The sequence below is a fragment of the Streptopelia decaocto genome (genome assembly GCF_964273445.1).
Source record: "Streptopelia decaocto genome assembly, chromosome: 2".
In the NCBI taxonomy this organism is placed as follows: Eukaryota; Metazoa; Chordata; class Aves; order Columbiformes; family Columbidae; genus Streptopelia; species Streptopelia decaocto.
In genome coordinates this window covers 59151024-59165452 of record NC_138655.1, presented here as the reverse complement: position 1 = coordinate 59165452, position 14429 = coordinate 59151024, and the positions used below count along the sequence as shown (strand labels likewise).

Below are 14429 nucleotides of genomic sequence, written 5' to 3'. Positions count from 1 at the left end.
TGTGTCTTCAAGGTTTAGAAGGATGAATAGAGACCTGCACAGGAAGAGACCCATAGGGTCATTAAAGCATTTTAGGTCCATGCTTGTAGGAGCTCAAGTCCTGTCAGCACACTCAGCTTGTAGATTTCTTTATTACACTGTTAAGGAAAGAAGATGTTATTGCTTTAATATACTTTTTGTTGAAAAAGATTTTGTTTTATTAGTTTGCATGCTGTCCTTTGATGTGCTCAGACTCTATTAACAGCTTTATTACCAGCACAGCTCCAATTATTCCTACAATTTGCTTCTTGCTTGCTTTGAACAATTATGCTGTTCAGATACTTCTGTATTTTAAGAGGGATCTGATAACTATTTCAAGTCTTTTTGTTTGGTGTACAGAACTGAGCAATTTTACTAACAGTTATTCATTTACATAGGGTTCATTTTAGTCTCATCAGCCGAGTAATAGCTGCCCATGAAAGTAATGTCCTTTGTAACCTTCCCTTACCAACCAGATGATTTTGCTAGAAGACAAGGTATTACGTGAAAGTTCTGTAAACAAATATTTGAAGAGAATTACATGTCAAAATGGGGAAAAATAAGGATATAGTTTTCAGGAAAATTTAGTGTTCTCTGCTTTGGAAGACTCAGCAAAATAATGATGTAAAAACCACACAAAATACATTTGGACACTTCTTTCAATCTCAAAGAGCAAAGATTTAAAAAAAAAAGTTACATTCTCAATTCTTCACACATAAATATTTGCAAAATATTTTTCAAAACAAACATAGTCACAAACACACACACATATCCACAGGGTTCCTAAGAAAATTCTACATTGAGATCACTCTTTTGAAATTTTCTGAATGAAATCCTGGTCAACAAAATAGAAATACACCTTTAAAGAACAAGGATAAGGGGAGAAGAGGGAAAGGATAAAATGGTCTACATTTGGGATTGTTCTCAAAGTGAAAATCCATTATCTGTGCAGGTAAGCAGATCTTCATAAGGTATTCATTTTTAGTTTTAATCTAATATGATTTTTTGAGCGAATTCCAGATGGGAAAATAAAGACTTATTGAGAAAATATAGATCAACTAGCAAACAGTGAAAGCTGTCAACATAGCAAAACCAGACAGGTTTGAATTTGAGCTTTTGAAAAACAGAAAGCATAAAGATTATATATATGTAAAAAAAGGGAAGGAATGGGAATTCAAACAATATTAAAATTTGGATGCAAATGAAGTGTTTTATCACAAAAAGCATAAGAACTCAAGCCTAAGAGTTAAATTTTTAAAGACGTTTATCTAGCTTCCTTTTGAGAATGTCTTTACATCTGCGAAGGAGTGCAATAATAGTAGGATCCCAGATTGTAGAGGCCCATAAGGAGACTTGCATAACTTCGCATTTGTAGTGAACATGATCAACACAAGAAGCTGAAATACTGCACAATAAAGTAGGAGTCTTGGACTACAGTAGAATAAATGGTAGGCTAGTTCACATTTGTTTAGCAATGTGAATCTTTATCTAGGCAGCCTGGCAGTGGCCAGAGAACACTGAGAAAAAAAACACAACTCAAAGGTAGATGAGTAACAGGGAACAATCAGATTCTTATAAGGATTATGATAATGCTACCATATGTAAATATTTTTATTTTCCATTTTAGAGTTGTAATTACATTTGAGAATAGTATGGGCTAGCACGTAGATGATTTGTGGCAAAATTTAATGTTTTTCAAGGTTATCAGGAATTCCTTTATCCTGAAATATTTTGAAGTGAATACCCGCCATATGGTTTAAGGCCATGTCAATTAGAGAGTAGCAACTGTGCTGTAGAAAAATAAATATCTTATTGTTCCTGCATACTCAGTTTTTAAACACAAAAAGAACCTGTCCCCTCCTTCCTCTTACAAAGCAGGACTGTGAAGGCACCACAGAAACTCTGGGTGTGTGCTTGTGTGCACACATGCACAGGAGATCTTATTGCCAAGAACTGTTCAAGAAACCACTGTAGCTGATATAAGAACTTGCCATAAATCACTGGGATAGCAATACATAAATCACTGCTTTTTGAAACTAGTACTGTCATTCCACAGGTTTCTTCAGGACAATCAAGCAGTGAAAGAAAAAGTGTAATGCAGCTCCCTTTGTGTGGCCCTCACCACAAATTTAATTTAGTAGATTACAGTTAAATATTACTGCTATTTTTTTCTTGATTATTTTTCATTTTTGTGGATATATATTATATAACATGTGATTAAGACCACCTGTTCTATTTATATTTTTGACTATCAGAAGTCATTGCTAAAATATTGTGCAATTTATTGTATTTTGCATTTGCAGATTTACATAAAGCACATTATAATTGAGCATAATAACAGAAGACATAATTAAATAACAAAAAATATCTAAAGATCTTATCCTGCTTTAATCTTGCTAACTTAAAATTCAAAACCTTAGAGACAGCTGTTGTTGACATAGTCTCAACAGAACAAGCTCTCATATTGGGGGGATTAAATCAGTAAATCCTGAACTCTATGCCAGACATCACCTATTTATTTATTTGAAGGGGAAGCACACCAGCATTGACAGATTCAAGCGTATCTTGCTCCAAGACAGCTGTATCTTTTCAGGGACAGACTCAACTCTCACCACCTTCAGTTCATGTGAAGGTTATTTACCTTATTAGTAAAAGAGAAGCCTGCACTCGTGGAACTGGAGATTTACAAGGAATGGAAGGATCCACATCTGTTGCTTCCCATTTTGGAGTTTATGGACTACCATTAGCAATTCAGCTATGTCATCCTTAAGTTCCATTTGGGCTCTTGAGCAAATATGTTCTCCATACTTTGCTAGTGATCTTTCTGTGTAGCTGGGCTTGAAGTATCTATGATCACATTTATGACACAGAGACATCTCTGCAGAATCTTCCCTTGCACACCAAAGCATGCCAGTTTCCTCTGCAGTAAATCCCAATGCAAATGTGTTCATTTCTACTCTCTTTCCTGCACATTTCCTTTATACTCTGTCATTTGAATACATAAGGTCTTTGGCAAGCCTTTTGCTTCTGACGAGTCAGAATCTGTACTTACAACCAGTCTTAACTCATCTGGGTGGTTGCTCTTCAAGCTCTGCTTTTCTCTTTCTAATTCTGCTTTAACAATTAATTGGCCAGCTGTGAAATACTTTCAGGTTTACTTGAATACATTTCAGGTTTTGAGGTTTGATGTCTCCTCTGTAGTAACCTTCATGTTGCTACCTAGCCATCTTGACTTCCTGTGAGGTTCCTGCAAGCCCCTCCTAATGGGTAACAGGCACTGGCACTGTGTCTGATCAGCATGCCTCCGAAGCCTGAAAGTGTTTCACTTTTTACATACTTTTTATCTTCTTTTACAAAAATGAGAAAGCTTTGTTATTCATGCCCTCTTTTTAGCTGGTGAAGCTGTGGTGTCTTGTTTTGGCCCTTTTCTGATAGTGTGGGAACAGCTCCCAAGAACATGTCCACCCCTGGGGATGGGTGTAGAGCTATTTCCACTTTCTGTCCTCTTTGGAGAGAGCAATGGGAGTAAACACAGCTGTTCTGCACAACCTCTGCAATGAATGTCCAAGGGAAAACAGTACAGCTAAGCTATAACTTACCTGAGCAAGAGTGTAATGATCTAAATTTACAGTAATGAGAAGCTTTAATTTGATACCAGAAACTGGAATGAACAGATGAGGTCATGTTTCAACTAATGAATGTAATATTCATTCTTACTGTCAGGAGGCACTTACCTATAAGGACTAATGCCATTACTGTTATTTGTACTAAGAAAATTACTGGAAAAAATTACTGGAAAATAACACCAAAGTAATGCACACCAGCATTAGAGAATTTACAGAATAACAAATAAAGACACATATTGTCTGGATACTGGGGGGGAGAGGGGGGTGGGGTGGAATCCATTTTCTAAAGAGGCCAAGAGGCCAGCCTTTTTTTCTTTTTTTTTTTTTTTTTTTTTTTTAAGCCCCATTAAGTACAGAAGATATATAGTCATCTAGGTAAAGTGCTTTAAAGAGGAATTTGATTGGAGATACATTTCAAGCTCAAACATAGAAAAGTGGAGGCCTTGATGAGTTACTTATACTGATGTACTGTTTGTGACCCTGAATACTAATCTGAATGCATAGAAATCAAAGGTATTAATTGCTGTTATGTTTCCACTTGAGAGGTAAAATTTTCTCCTGTAACTCTACATAAGCAAGGTAAAAAACCTGTACAGTACAATCAGGTAAGGTGATGTGCTACTCCTGGGTCTCCTCCCAAGGTAACTTAGACCAATCTGAAGGTCTGAAGGACATGAGTTCCAAGCAAATCCCAGTATGTTCTGAGTCCCCCTCTGCACCACCCCTTTCTTCTACTTGCTATAAAGAGATTGTACAGGAATAAGAATCTCAGGGTTAATGCACATATTCTTATATGAATATTAGTGTGTGATCAGAGCCTTTCACCCTTTCAAGTATCCTGTCCTTTCATAAGGAGTCAGGCTTGTGACTTGTATTTTAAACTTCCTTAAAAAACACCAGGTCTCATTTCTTCAATTTTTTTTTTTTTTTTTAATTTATTACTCTTAGAGTTCAGAGTTACCCTTCAACTTTACACACCAGATGCTCTCCTTATATTTTGTGAATGAATAAAGAAACATGGAATTTCAAACAGGAATTTCATTTCCAGGTTGCTCTGAATGGCAATAAACGTGTTTTGAACTACTTCAAAATATAACAAAGCAATAAAGCAACTCTAGAAAAAAAGAGAAGCAGGATATTTTGACCCAATATCAGCAAACAAATACCTATATTTGTTCTGATAACAATCTGCATTGTTCCCTCAATAGTCACACTTGATAACTATTCAGAACTCATGAACATCTACACTTCACCACTGTTTCATTTATCAGAATGGAGGCAATTGAGGAGAATAATCATTGTCAAAAAATAAAATATTCTTTAAAAAAAAAAATCAAGCCTGAGAATAACATTCAGGATTTCTATTTTCTGATAATATAACTTTAGAAATTATTTGATGACTATTTGAAAAATGGGTATAATCCAAGTGAATGGATACAATTCTTTTTTTTTTTTCTCTACAGTCAGAAACCCTGTATCCTTTTAAATAGGAGAGGTCATCCATTTCTTTTTCTTCCCCCTCCCTGCCCCCAGAGTAGAATAAGATGAAAAAAAGGGCTGAAAAAGAACAACACCCTCCTTCAATTTGCTCATGTTACATGCAGAGGTCCATGCTTCCATCAATGCTACAACATATAGCTGCATCTGTATCTATGTTATTTTTTTAGCCTCTCAAAACGCTTCTTACATTTCACATGTTTTTTTCTGTAAAGACAACAACTGAGAAGCAACATAAAAAGTGATTTTGAGTCCTTTTCCACATAAAGTATGCTATAGGCAATAACACACTCAAAAAACAATAAAAAACCAAACCAAACCAAACCAAATCAAAACAAAAAAAAACCACCATGACCAAAGCTCCCCTCAGTGCCCACACAATCATGCTTCTGCCCTGTTGCTAATCCATATAGACTTCACAGATAATGGATGTCCTTGGCATTGCCGCCATCACTACAGCTATTGCATTGGGCCTGGTTAAGATGGAGATAATTTTCCCCATAGCCACTTTAATAGTGCTATGCTTTGTATTGGTAACTAGAAAGGAGTTATCAACACACTAGTGTTTTTTATGGCTACTACCGAGCAGTGCTTGTACAGCAGCAAGGCTGCCTCTCTGACATTCCCCCTTACCAGTAGGCTGAGGATGGGCAAGATGTTGGAAGGGGACACAGTAAGGACAGCTGAACCAAGCTGACCAAAGGGATATTCCACACCGTATGACATCTGCTCAGCAATAAAAGCCAAGAGAAGTGAGAATGAGGATGGTCATTCATTATTATGATGTTTGTCTTCTGGAAAAACATGTTTGTCTTGCGTACTAAAGCCCTACCTCCTGGGGAGTGGCTGGACATCACCCGCTGATGGGAAGTAGAGAATAAATATTTTGTTTTCCTTTGCTTCCACATGTGGTCTTTGCCTTTGCTTTACTAAACTGCCTTTACCTTGACCCATGATTTTTTTCCCCCCTCATTTTCTCCCCCTGCCCTATCCTGCTGAGGAGGGAAGTGATAGAGTGGCTTGGTGGGTACCTGACATCCAGCCAAGCTCAACCCACCACAGTCCTTCCTGGAGCCCAACAGGGGACATGAGGAATTCCAGGTAAGAACAGTAAATGGGAGAAGTAATGGGCAAATATGGGCTTAATACATCTAGGAAACAAAGAGCAGAATGATCATGGGAAATTTCAGTTGTACTTGTGGTGAAGGGATGAGGGGTAGATTGTATGTAAATTGTCCGCTTCCCTTTGGTGTTGTGATGATCTTATTTTTATTTTGGTGTAGTGGATTATTTTTTACTTGTTGTGAGTGAAGTTTGTGAAGATTGTTTGATGAATGTGGATTTTAATAATTCTTAAATATGCGATTCACAAAGGCAAGGGGTGGAATGTATTTGGTATGTATGGCAAGGTTTTGGCAGCTGGGATGCTGCAGGAATGTCTTTCGTGAGAAGCTGCTAGAAGCTTCTCCTGTGTTCGATAGAGCTCTAAGACAGACCCACCACTAGCCAAGGATGAGCCAATCAGTAACAGTGGTAGCACTTCTGTGATAACTTATTTAAGAAGGGGGGGGAAAAAACCTGTGAAACAGCAATTGCAGTTGGAGAGAAGAGTGAGAACATGTGAGAGAAACAGACCTACAGACACTAAGGTCACTGAAGAAGGAGGAAGAGGAGGTGCTCCAGGTGCCAGAGCAGAGATTCCCCTGCAGTTTGTGGTACAGACCATGGTGAGAGGGAGATTCTCCCCCTGCAGCCCATGGAGGTCCATGGTGGAGCAGATCTCCACCTGCAGCCCACGGAGGACCCCATGCCAGAGCAGGTGGATGCTCCCGAAGGACATTGTGACTCTGTGGGAAGCCCATGTTGTTTCAGGCTCCTGGCAGGACCTGTGATCCATGTAGAGAGGAGCCCAGGCTGGAGCAGGTTTGCTGGCAGGACTTGTGAACCGTGCACACTGGAGCACTCTGCTCCTGAAGGACTACGCTCCATGTAAAGGATCCACCCTGGAACAGTTCATGAGGAATCGGAGCCTGTGAGAAGGACTCATGTTGGACAAGTTTGTTGAGAATAGTCTCCTGTTGGAGGGAGCCCATACTGGAACAAGGAAAGACTGTGAGGAGACCTCCTGCTGAGGAGGGGAAGAAGAAAATTATGAGTAAAGTGCAGGAAGAAGGGAGGGTTGAGAGGAAGGTGTTTCTAAGATTTGGTTTTATTTCTCAATATCCTACTCCAATTTGGTTGGTAATAAATTATATACATTCCCCCAGGTTGAGTCTGTTTTGCCTGTGATAGTAAATGAGTGATCTCTCCCTGTCCTTATCTCAACCCATGAGCCTTTTGTTATATTTTGTTATATTTTCTCTCTCCTGTCCAGCTGAGTCACTCCAGGGGAGTGACAGAGTGGCTTTGGTGGGCACCTGTCATCCAGACATGGTCAACCCAACCCAGCTATCAGCTCAAACCATCCAATTATTCCTTTTAAAGACCCATCATTAAGCTACATTTTGAAAGTAAATGTTTTTTGAAATTTATGTGGAAGAGAAGAATCACTTTTACTTGATGTGGCCCTTCTACACATGGGAGCAAACATTGCCATGTGGTACATCACTGAAGGTGCCAATAGGTACACTTCAGTCCTAAACCTGAATGACAACATAGGATCAGAAATTGGATTTTTGGCAATATGAAATTACTGTGTCTCTTTTTCTTAGACAATATTAATATTCATAGGATAATTACATGTTATTTATTATATATACATTTTTCCTTTAGAGATACCAAGAGGTTACTGGAACTTAAAGGCCAATTTGTATTTTTATGATAAAAAGCATTAGAGCTGCCTCCAAGAGATCTAGGCTCACATCCACAATCACTGCTTGCCATGTGACCTTGGTTAAGTCATCGTTTTGTTTCAACTTGCCAGATTAATGTAATATCTAACTCTGATATGACATAAAGCTAAACGTGGTTGGATAGAAGACATGAGTACAAGTACAGAGCCCTGCCCTATTTTAGGATTAGCTAACTTGAAGTCTACTGACTGACTTGGGGAGCTGATAACAGTAACTTACAAGACAGAAAGAAAAACCTGTGCTCAAATATCTTGTTTTCCATCACAGAAGTGAAAGTGACAGAAAAGGCAGGGAGATTCTCATTCAGTGAATCCTGAATTTTTAACCCTTAAAAATACTTGTTGTTGACAGCACTTGTAAATCTTGACAACTAGTGTCACCATTACAACTGAGGCATTAAGCATTTTCAGAATTTGTTCAATACTAGTTAAGAACTAATGGTTAAATATGTGATTAAGCAGCCAATTTTACACATTTCCAAAATACAAATGTTTAAAGAGAAAAACATCAGTCCGTTACTTCACACACATTGAGGGTTTTGTGCTCATCTGGAAAAAACAGTGGGATATCTGACCTGCATCACTAAGATTTACCGAGGCTTTGCTGTGCTTTTAGTGTCCAGATTAGGTTTTCAATCCGATCTCACTTTATTGTTTGCAAACTAGACGTACAAAGAAAACCTCCTTCCCAAGGAAGAGTGCTAAACAGGCAATGATTCATTCCACAAGAAAGGCATAACTTACCTTGTGAAAGTTCCTGAAATATGCTGCCTTCTCATCTGGAAATTTTTCTAGTCTCCTGGGTCCTTTACTGGAAGCCTTCTTGAAAACCAACCAACAACGCCTGAAAATCTGCAAACAAAATAAAGAGTTTATATTAGCTTTTCTTTAAAGGTAGACAGTATCACAAATGCATTCAGTTACATAACTTAGGAAGAAATTTTAAAATGTCAATATTTTATTTTGAAAGTCTGGAAAATTTTGAAAGCATCAATTATTTCTACACAATGCCAATTGTCAATTTATACAATGTCAATTTATACATATTGATTTTCAGTCATTTCTAGATTTTTTTATTCAATTTCTTTCATGCATGCAAAATTTGACAATTCCTGAGATGAAAGTAAATGCACAATCTTTCAATATGAAAAGAATTATGAAGTTATCATTAGAGGAAGTACATTCAGAATTCACTCCATGTATTTCTAGCTTTCACATTTCTACTCTATATCTGAGACTATCAATACCATTGAGAAACATTCATTGCAGGTTTTAACACAATACAATGATTGGCATCTAGTGTAAGCTTGTATGCACAGAAAACACAAGGTTGAAAAAGCACCAATGTGACCATTAGTGTTCAACAACATCTGGTTCTCTCACTTAGTTCAATGACAAACTTTCTAGGGAAAAACTATGCAGATTAATAAAGTTTGGGAACATGTAGTGAAAAATAAAATCCTCCAGAAAGCACACACACACAAAAAAATCCTCTCTTTTTAATGAGAAAAACACTAGATTACTAGACTTAGCCTAAAATGCATTTTTAAGCAATAAGGGTAGTTTATTAGACTAATTTCCAATCATTCTGATGGTATTGCCATAACCAGAAGCTTAAAATCAGGATTGAATTATCAGATGAGAATACAGTTCAAACAGAAGCTGATTAAGGCTAATCCTCTAGACTATATTATGCAAGTAAAGGATTAGATATTAAACTAGTTTTATAATCTATAAAAATAGTTTACTCCATTTTCCTTTTCAGTACTTGCATAGCTCTATACACAATACTGTACAGAATTTTATGTTATTATTTTAAGGTTACATAGAAAAACAAATGAAAAACCTGTTCCACTGGCCATATGTGATGAGACTTATTTCTTCAGAAATTCTACAAAATTTAATGATACAACACAAGAAGTACAGTACTATTTAATCTGGATCAAATACATCACCTATTACAAAACAAACAAACAAACAAAAACACAAACCACAAGGAAATATGAGCAGGGAGAGCTAAAAAAATGAGTTTTCCCCTCAATGTGCTGCTGTCTAAACTGAGTATAAGCAGCAAATATAGTGTCATTAAAACAATTAAGATTAATTAACTACATTCTGATATAATAATACTGACACTATCCTGTTGCCATTATCTCAGATGAATGTTATCAGTCAAAATAAGTGTTTTCTTTTAATAAACAACAATTGGACTACAGTATCAATATCTTTAATTATGAAGACTTTTGGAAGAAAACAAGGCATTTAATGAAGTCATCTGTAAATGTACTTCTTACAAGGCATACACATATCAGTTTTTTCCTACTAAGGCTGTAAAGTGGCAGCTGTACAACTGTACTTCCTATCTCAGAAATTATTTCACCTAACCTGGAGGAAAGCAAAAACGATATCATATTTCCTGAAAAAAAAAAATGACATTACACTGTGGGACATCATAAACCATCTTTATTAGATAGTACTTTCTACAAATAATGTGTTGGCACTGTTGCAACTTACTTTTCCAAAGCTGAAGCACTGCTCCCTCAGTTATCTCTTGATTAACCCAAGTTAACTCTTCATAATGTTATGGTGTGAAAAGCTCCACACACAGGAAGAGGATATTCATGCTATTTTGACCTTGCGAAAAGCAACAGCACCAGCTGTCCAAAGGGGACTTATTTATTCATTTCATGAAAGTGTTGCTTTTAATAACACTACTGGCTCTTGAGGGATGTGGGGTTTTTTTTTTAGTCTCCATGTATTTTCAGTTAATCTCTTTTCCTCTGAGGAAAGTCTTTTTATTAAGGTAAAAGCCATTGCCTTCATTTAAATCCTTTATTGATTTCCTTATTTTCATTGTCTGCCCTTAATCATTTACAGTCCTAAAAGACTTCTCTTCAGAAAAACAGATCAACCTACAAGTCCTGTCATCAGTGGCCGTGGGTTTTAGCACAGCCAACAAATCCACATTTTACAGATGACCTGAATTTTGGACAGCTGGTGATAAGGTAACAGAAGCTTTGTTCTAATCAACTGAGAGGTTTTTTGAAGATTAGGGTTTTTTGGTCTTTTTTTTCTTTGGTGGTTTTGTTTTGTTTTTTTAATATATATGTCACATTCATATTTCATTGTAAATGCAAACTATCAGTTAGATCCAGTACGTCAGAAGTATCCTTAATAAATTGAAAACTCGATATGCAAAATCAAGGAGCCAGATTTCTCCCTGCAAGGATGAGAACTTTTGCCAGATAAAAGGTCATCTACTATGTCCTCCAAAGCAATTCCTTCAGTGACAAATGAGCAGGGTCTCCTGAATGGCAACTTCAGCCTTTTTTCACTGGATATCAATCTGGGACAGTGTGGAAGCAAGTTTGAGGGTTTGCAGCTGAAGTGACAAAATTCAAGAGGGAGTCTTTGACTCCCTTATAAGTGGGCACTTCAAAGTATCCATGGAAGAGGGAGAGATATTATCTTTAAGGATGCTCCTTATCAGGCCATTTCCCACATTTCAGCACTGGGATGAATTTAAAATCTTCAGCACATAGACTGCAGGAACGAACAGCCCTTTCTTTTAAAGGATGACACTGAACAGCAAGAGGAGGGAACCATAAGTTTTAACCTTTAGACTGTTACTGCTCCAATTCATTGGCATCTGTTTTTTTCCAGACCTTTAGGGAGAAGGGAGATCTGAAGAACAGAAAGGTTTGAAGAGGGCTCCTGATATGGTGTGTGTACGTACACTAAGGTACATCCTTACTTTTTTCTTTTTTTTTAACCTATTCTTAAAGCTGGTATAATCAGATACAGTTCCACTGCATTTCAGCAGCATTTTACCTTACTACACCAACAGACAGTTTGTATTTCAGTGTTTGAAAAAGCATTAGCATCTGAATTTACCTGCAAATATAAATAAATAGGTGCAGATCTGAGCACATAGCAACCAACATTTGCCTTTCATAAGGCACCTTATTGTTATACAGAAGCCTAATCAATTATTCACAGTCTGTGAGATACTCTTTTATCCCTGGCCTACTTTAGGATGCTACTGGCTGTAATCAAAACTTCTGAAAGATTTCTAAAGTCCTCAGATAATTGGGGTAGCCATTGTGAAAGAAATCAGCATCAGTCCTTCAACAACAGAGAGAATACAACCACTCATGGTGTTGTCTACATAATAATTAGTATTTCCTGTGAGATTTAAGTGTCTGTTTTTCACATATGCATAGTTGAAGAACTGCCAAATATTTGATCATTTAATCAGTTTTACAGCATTCTTGGATGAGCACTCACTGCTCAGCAAATATGATTGAAAAATTTTGTATTGGTGGCAAACACCACAAAGTTTAAGCCAATGCCATTGCTTTTCTCTGGTGAAATTCAGAAAGATAACAATAAGTACATGCTATGTTTGGTTTTCCTTTTATTAAAGTATCAATTAGAAGGACCAAAACTTGTTCAGTACAAACCTGAGAAGGATTCTATTGAAATCACCTGCTGAGTCCAGGGCATAGCAGAACCACTTTAAACAACGCTCCTTCTCTCAGTTTTACAAGATGGGCAAAGCAGAGAAATAATATTTCTCTAGATCCCACTACCTGTGCAACTATAAATCAGTAAGTGACGACAGTAACTCAGTACACTTGTGGTCTAGTGAGAAATGATTCAGCTGCTCCTTGCAATCTCATACGGGAATGATTTTCATTACAATGTACAAACTTTCAGAGGAGAGTAGCCTCTGTTCCTAAGGACAGATTCATCTCATTAGCGACAGAAAAGGATACCAGACCTGGAACAATATAACATTATCGTGCCCAAATGATTTCTGAAATCTTTTCAGTCAGTAATTCAACTTCCAGTATTGCTCCATTTCTATTAATCTTTAGAGATTCCTTTATTATATTTTACTTGAAATGCTACAACAGATCAACTCATAGTAAAAATCTCTGCAGATTCTTATTTTCCTACTTCTGCTGCTTAACTCACCTCTCCGGTCACCTTTCCAGCATGTTCATATTTTTTAAATATTTTTGACCAATATACACAAAAGTTTGGCTTCTGAATGGATCATTATTCTTCATGCTTATATAATACATTTTTGTTTTATTTCTGTCATGCTTGTTCATAATAAATCTATTAAAACACATATTACAGGAAATTCATTGGCTAAATTAGTTTTTTAGCAATAAGATTTTTTTTTCCTTTTCCTAAAATAATTTAAAATAATTTCTTTACAGTAGGAATCTTACATGTGATTTTCCATTAGCCTGAGATTTCTAAGGCCTTTTCCTAGTCATTTACAATAGATGCTTTTGAGATTAACATTTATTTTTATCTACAGCTGTAGCTAATAAAGCTTTGCCAGTCATCACTAATATTTTGAGAAGGGATTTTTATTGACAAGTCTCTCCACATTATTCCAAAAATTCAACCCTCATCCATATTGCCAGAAAAAGAAAGTTACACCACTATAAACTGCTTGCCTTTTTTTTTTTTTTTTTTTTTTAAAGCATTTAACATGCTCTGAGATCCCCCTGCCCCTATCCAAAATATAGTACAAATGGCAATCATTTTCTTGGGTATATTGGAAAACCATCTAATTTTCTGCCACTAGCTGTAGAAACATTTGTCTCAAGAGAAGTAGCAGTGAGTCAGCTCCTAGTTACTAACAGAAACCATCATTGATCAGGATGGGCACTGAAGCATTGCTCATGGGTCTCTTTGCTAGCATAGCCCATCAAATGGTTTTCCCAGGAAGACATCTACATAGTAATATTCAGTCCTACATTTATCTCTTATTATCTGAAGGAAAGGTTAGTTGTTTTATCCTCCCTGACTTTCCATGCGCAGTGCTCTCCTGCTGGAGGAGACAACATCTGCAGTGTATGCATACAAAGCTCTAAAACATTAACATGTTCATATTTACTTCACTAGTTATCGCCATTAAAAATGGATATTGGTTTTCATGGGGTATGTGAGAGAAATATAGTGTGTTGTGAGCTAAAAATATCTTGGCTCACAAATTTAAAAATGTAGTATTCCTAGTAAGAAAAAAGAAATCTCAGTAAAGTCATATTTAACCATTTTTTTGACACCCACCACATTTTGATTTTTGTGTGCATATTTTGGCAAAGGAAGAAGAGTCAAGGGGTGACAACTTAGTATTTCAGTGGAACTACACTTGTCATGCATTTAAGTAAAATTTAAGAGACATTGAAAAACAGTTATTATCTGTAAAAAGGTCCAAGAGGAAAATGGGAAGACAAAGCTATTTGTGTCTCTGCTAAAGAGAAAGTTGCAGAGTACAAGCTATTGCTGACTAAAGTCAATAGAAAACAAAAGAAAACAAAATACCTCATCATTGCAATCTACCTACTTGAGTTACCAACACTTTACATTAAAAAAACAAAAGCAAGTACCATCCTAACAAGGCATGCCCTCCC

The 14429-nt window shown here is 36.7% G+C and overlaps 1 protein-coding gene across 1 annotated transcript in view; it reads right to left on the bottom strand.

Annotated features, from left to right (window-relative positions):
- The window catches only part of DOK6 (docking protein 6), a gene marked incomplete at both ends in the record, with an annotated part of 245622 nt that overhangs the window by 137380 nt on the left and 93813 nt on the right, over nucleotides 1-14429 (bottom strand). Inside the window, one exon of the mRNA XM_082045765.1 lies at nucleotides 8737-8844. Within this exon, the coding sequence (XP_081901891.1) occupies nucleotides 8737-8844 (108 nt within the window). The remainder of the gene's footprint in view (nucleotides 1-8736; nucleotides 8845-14429) is intronic.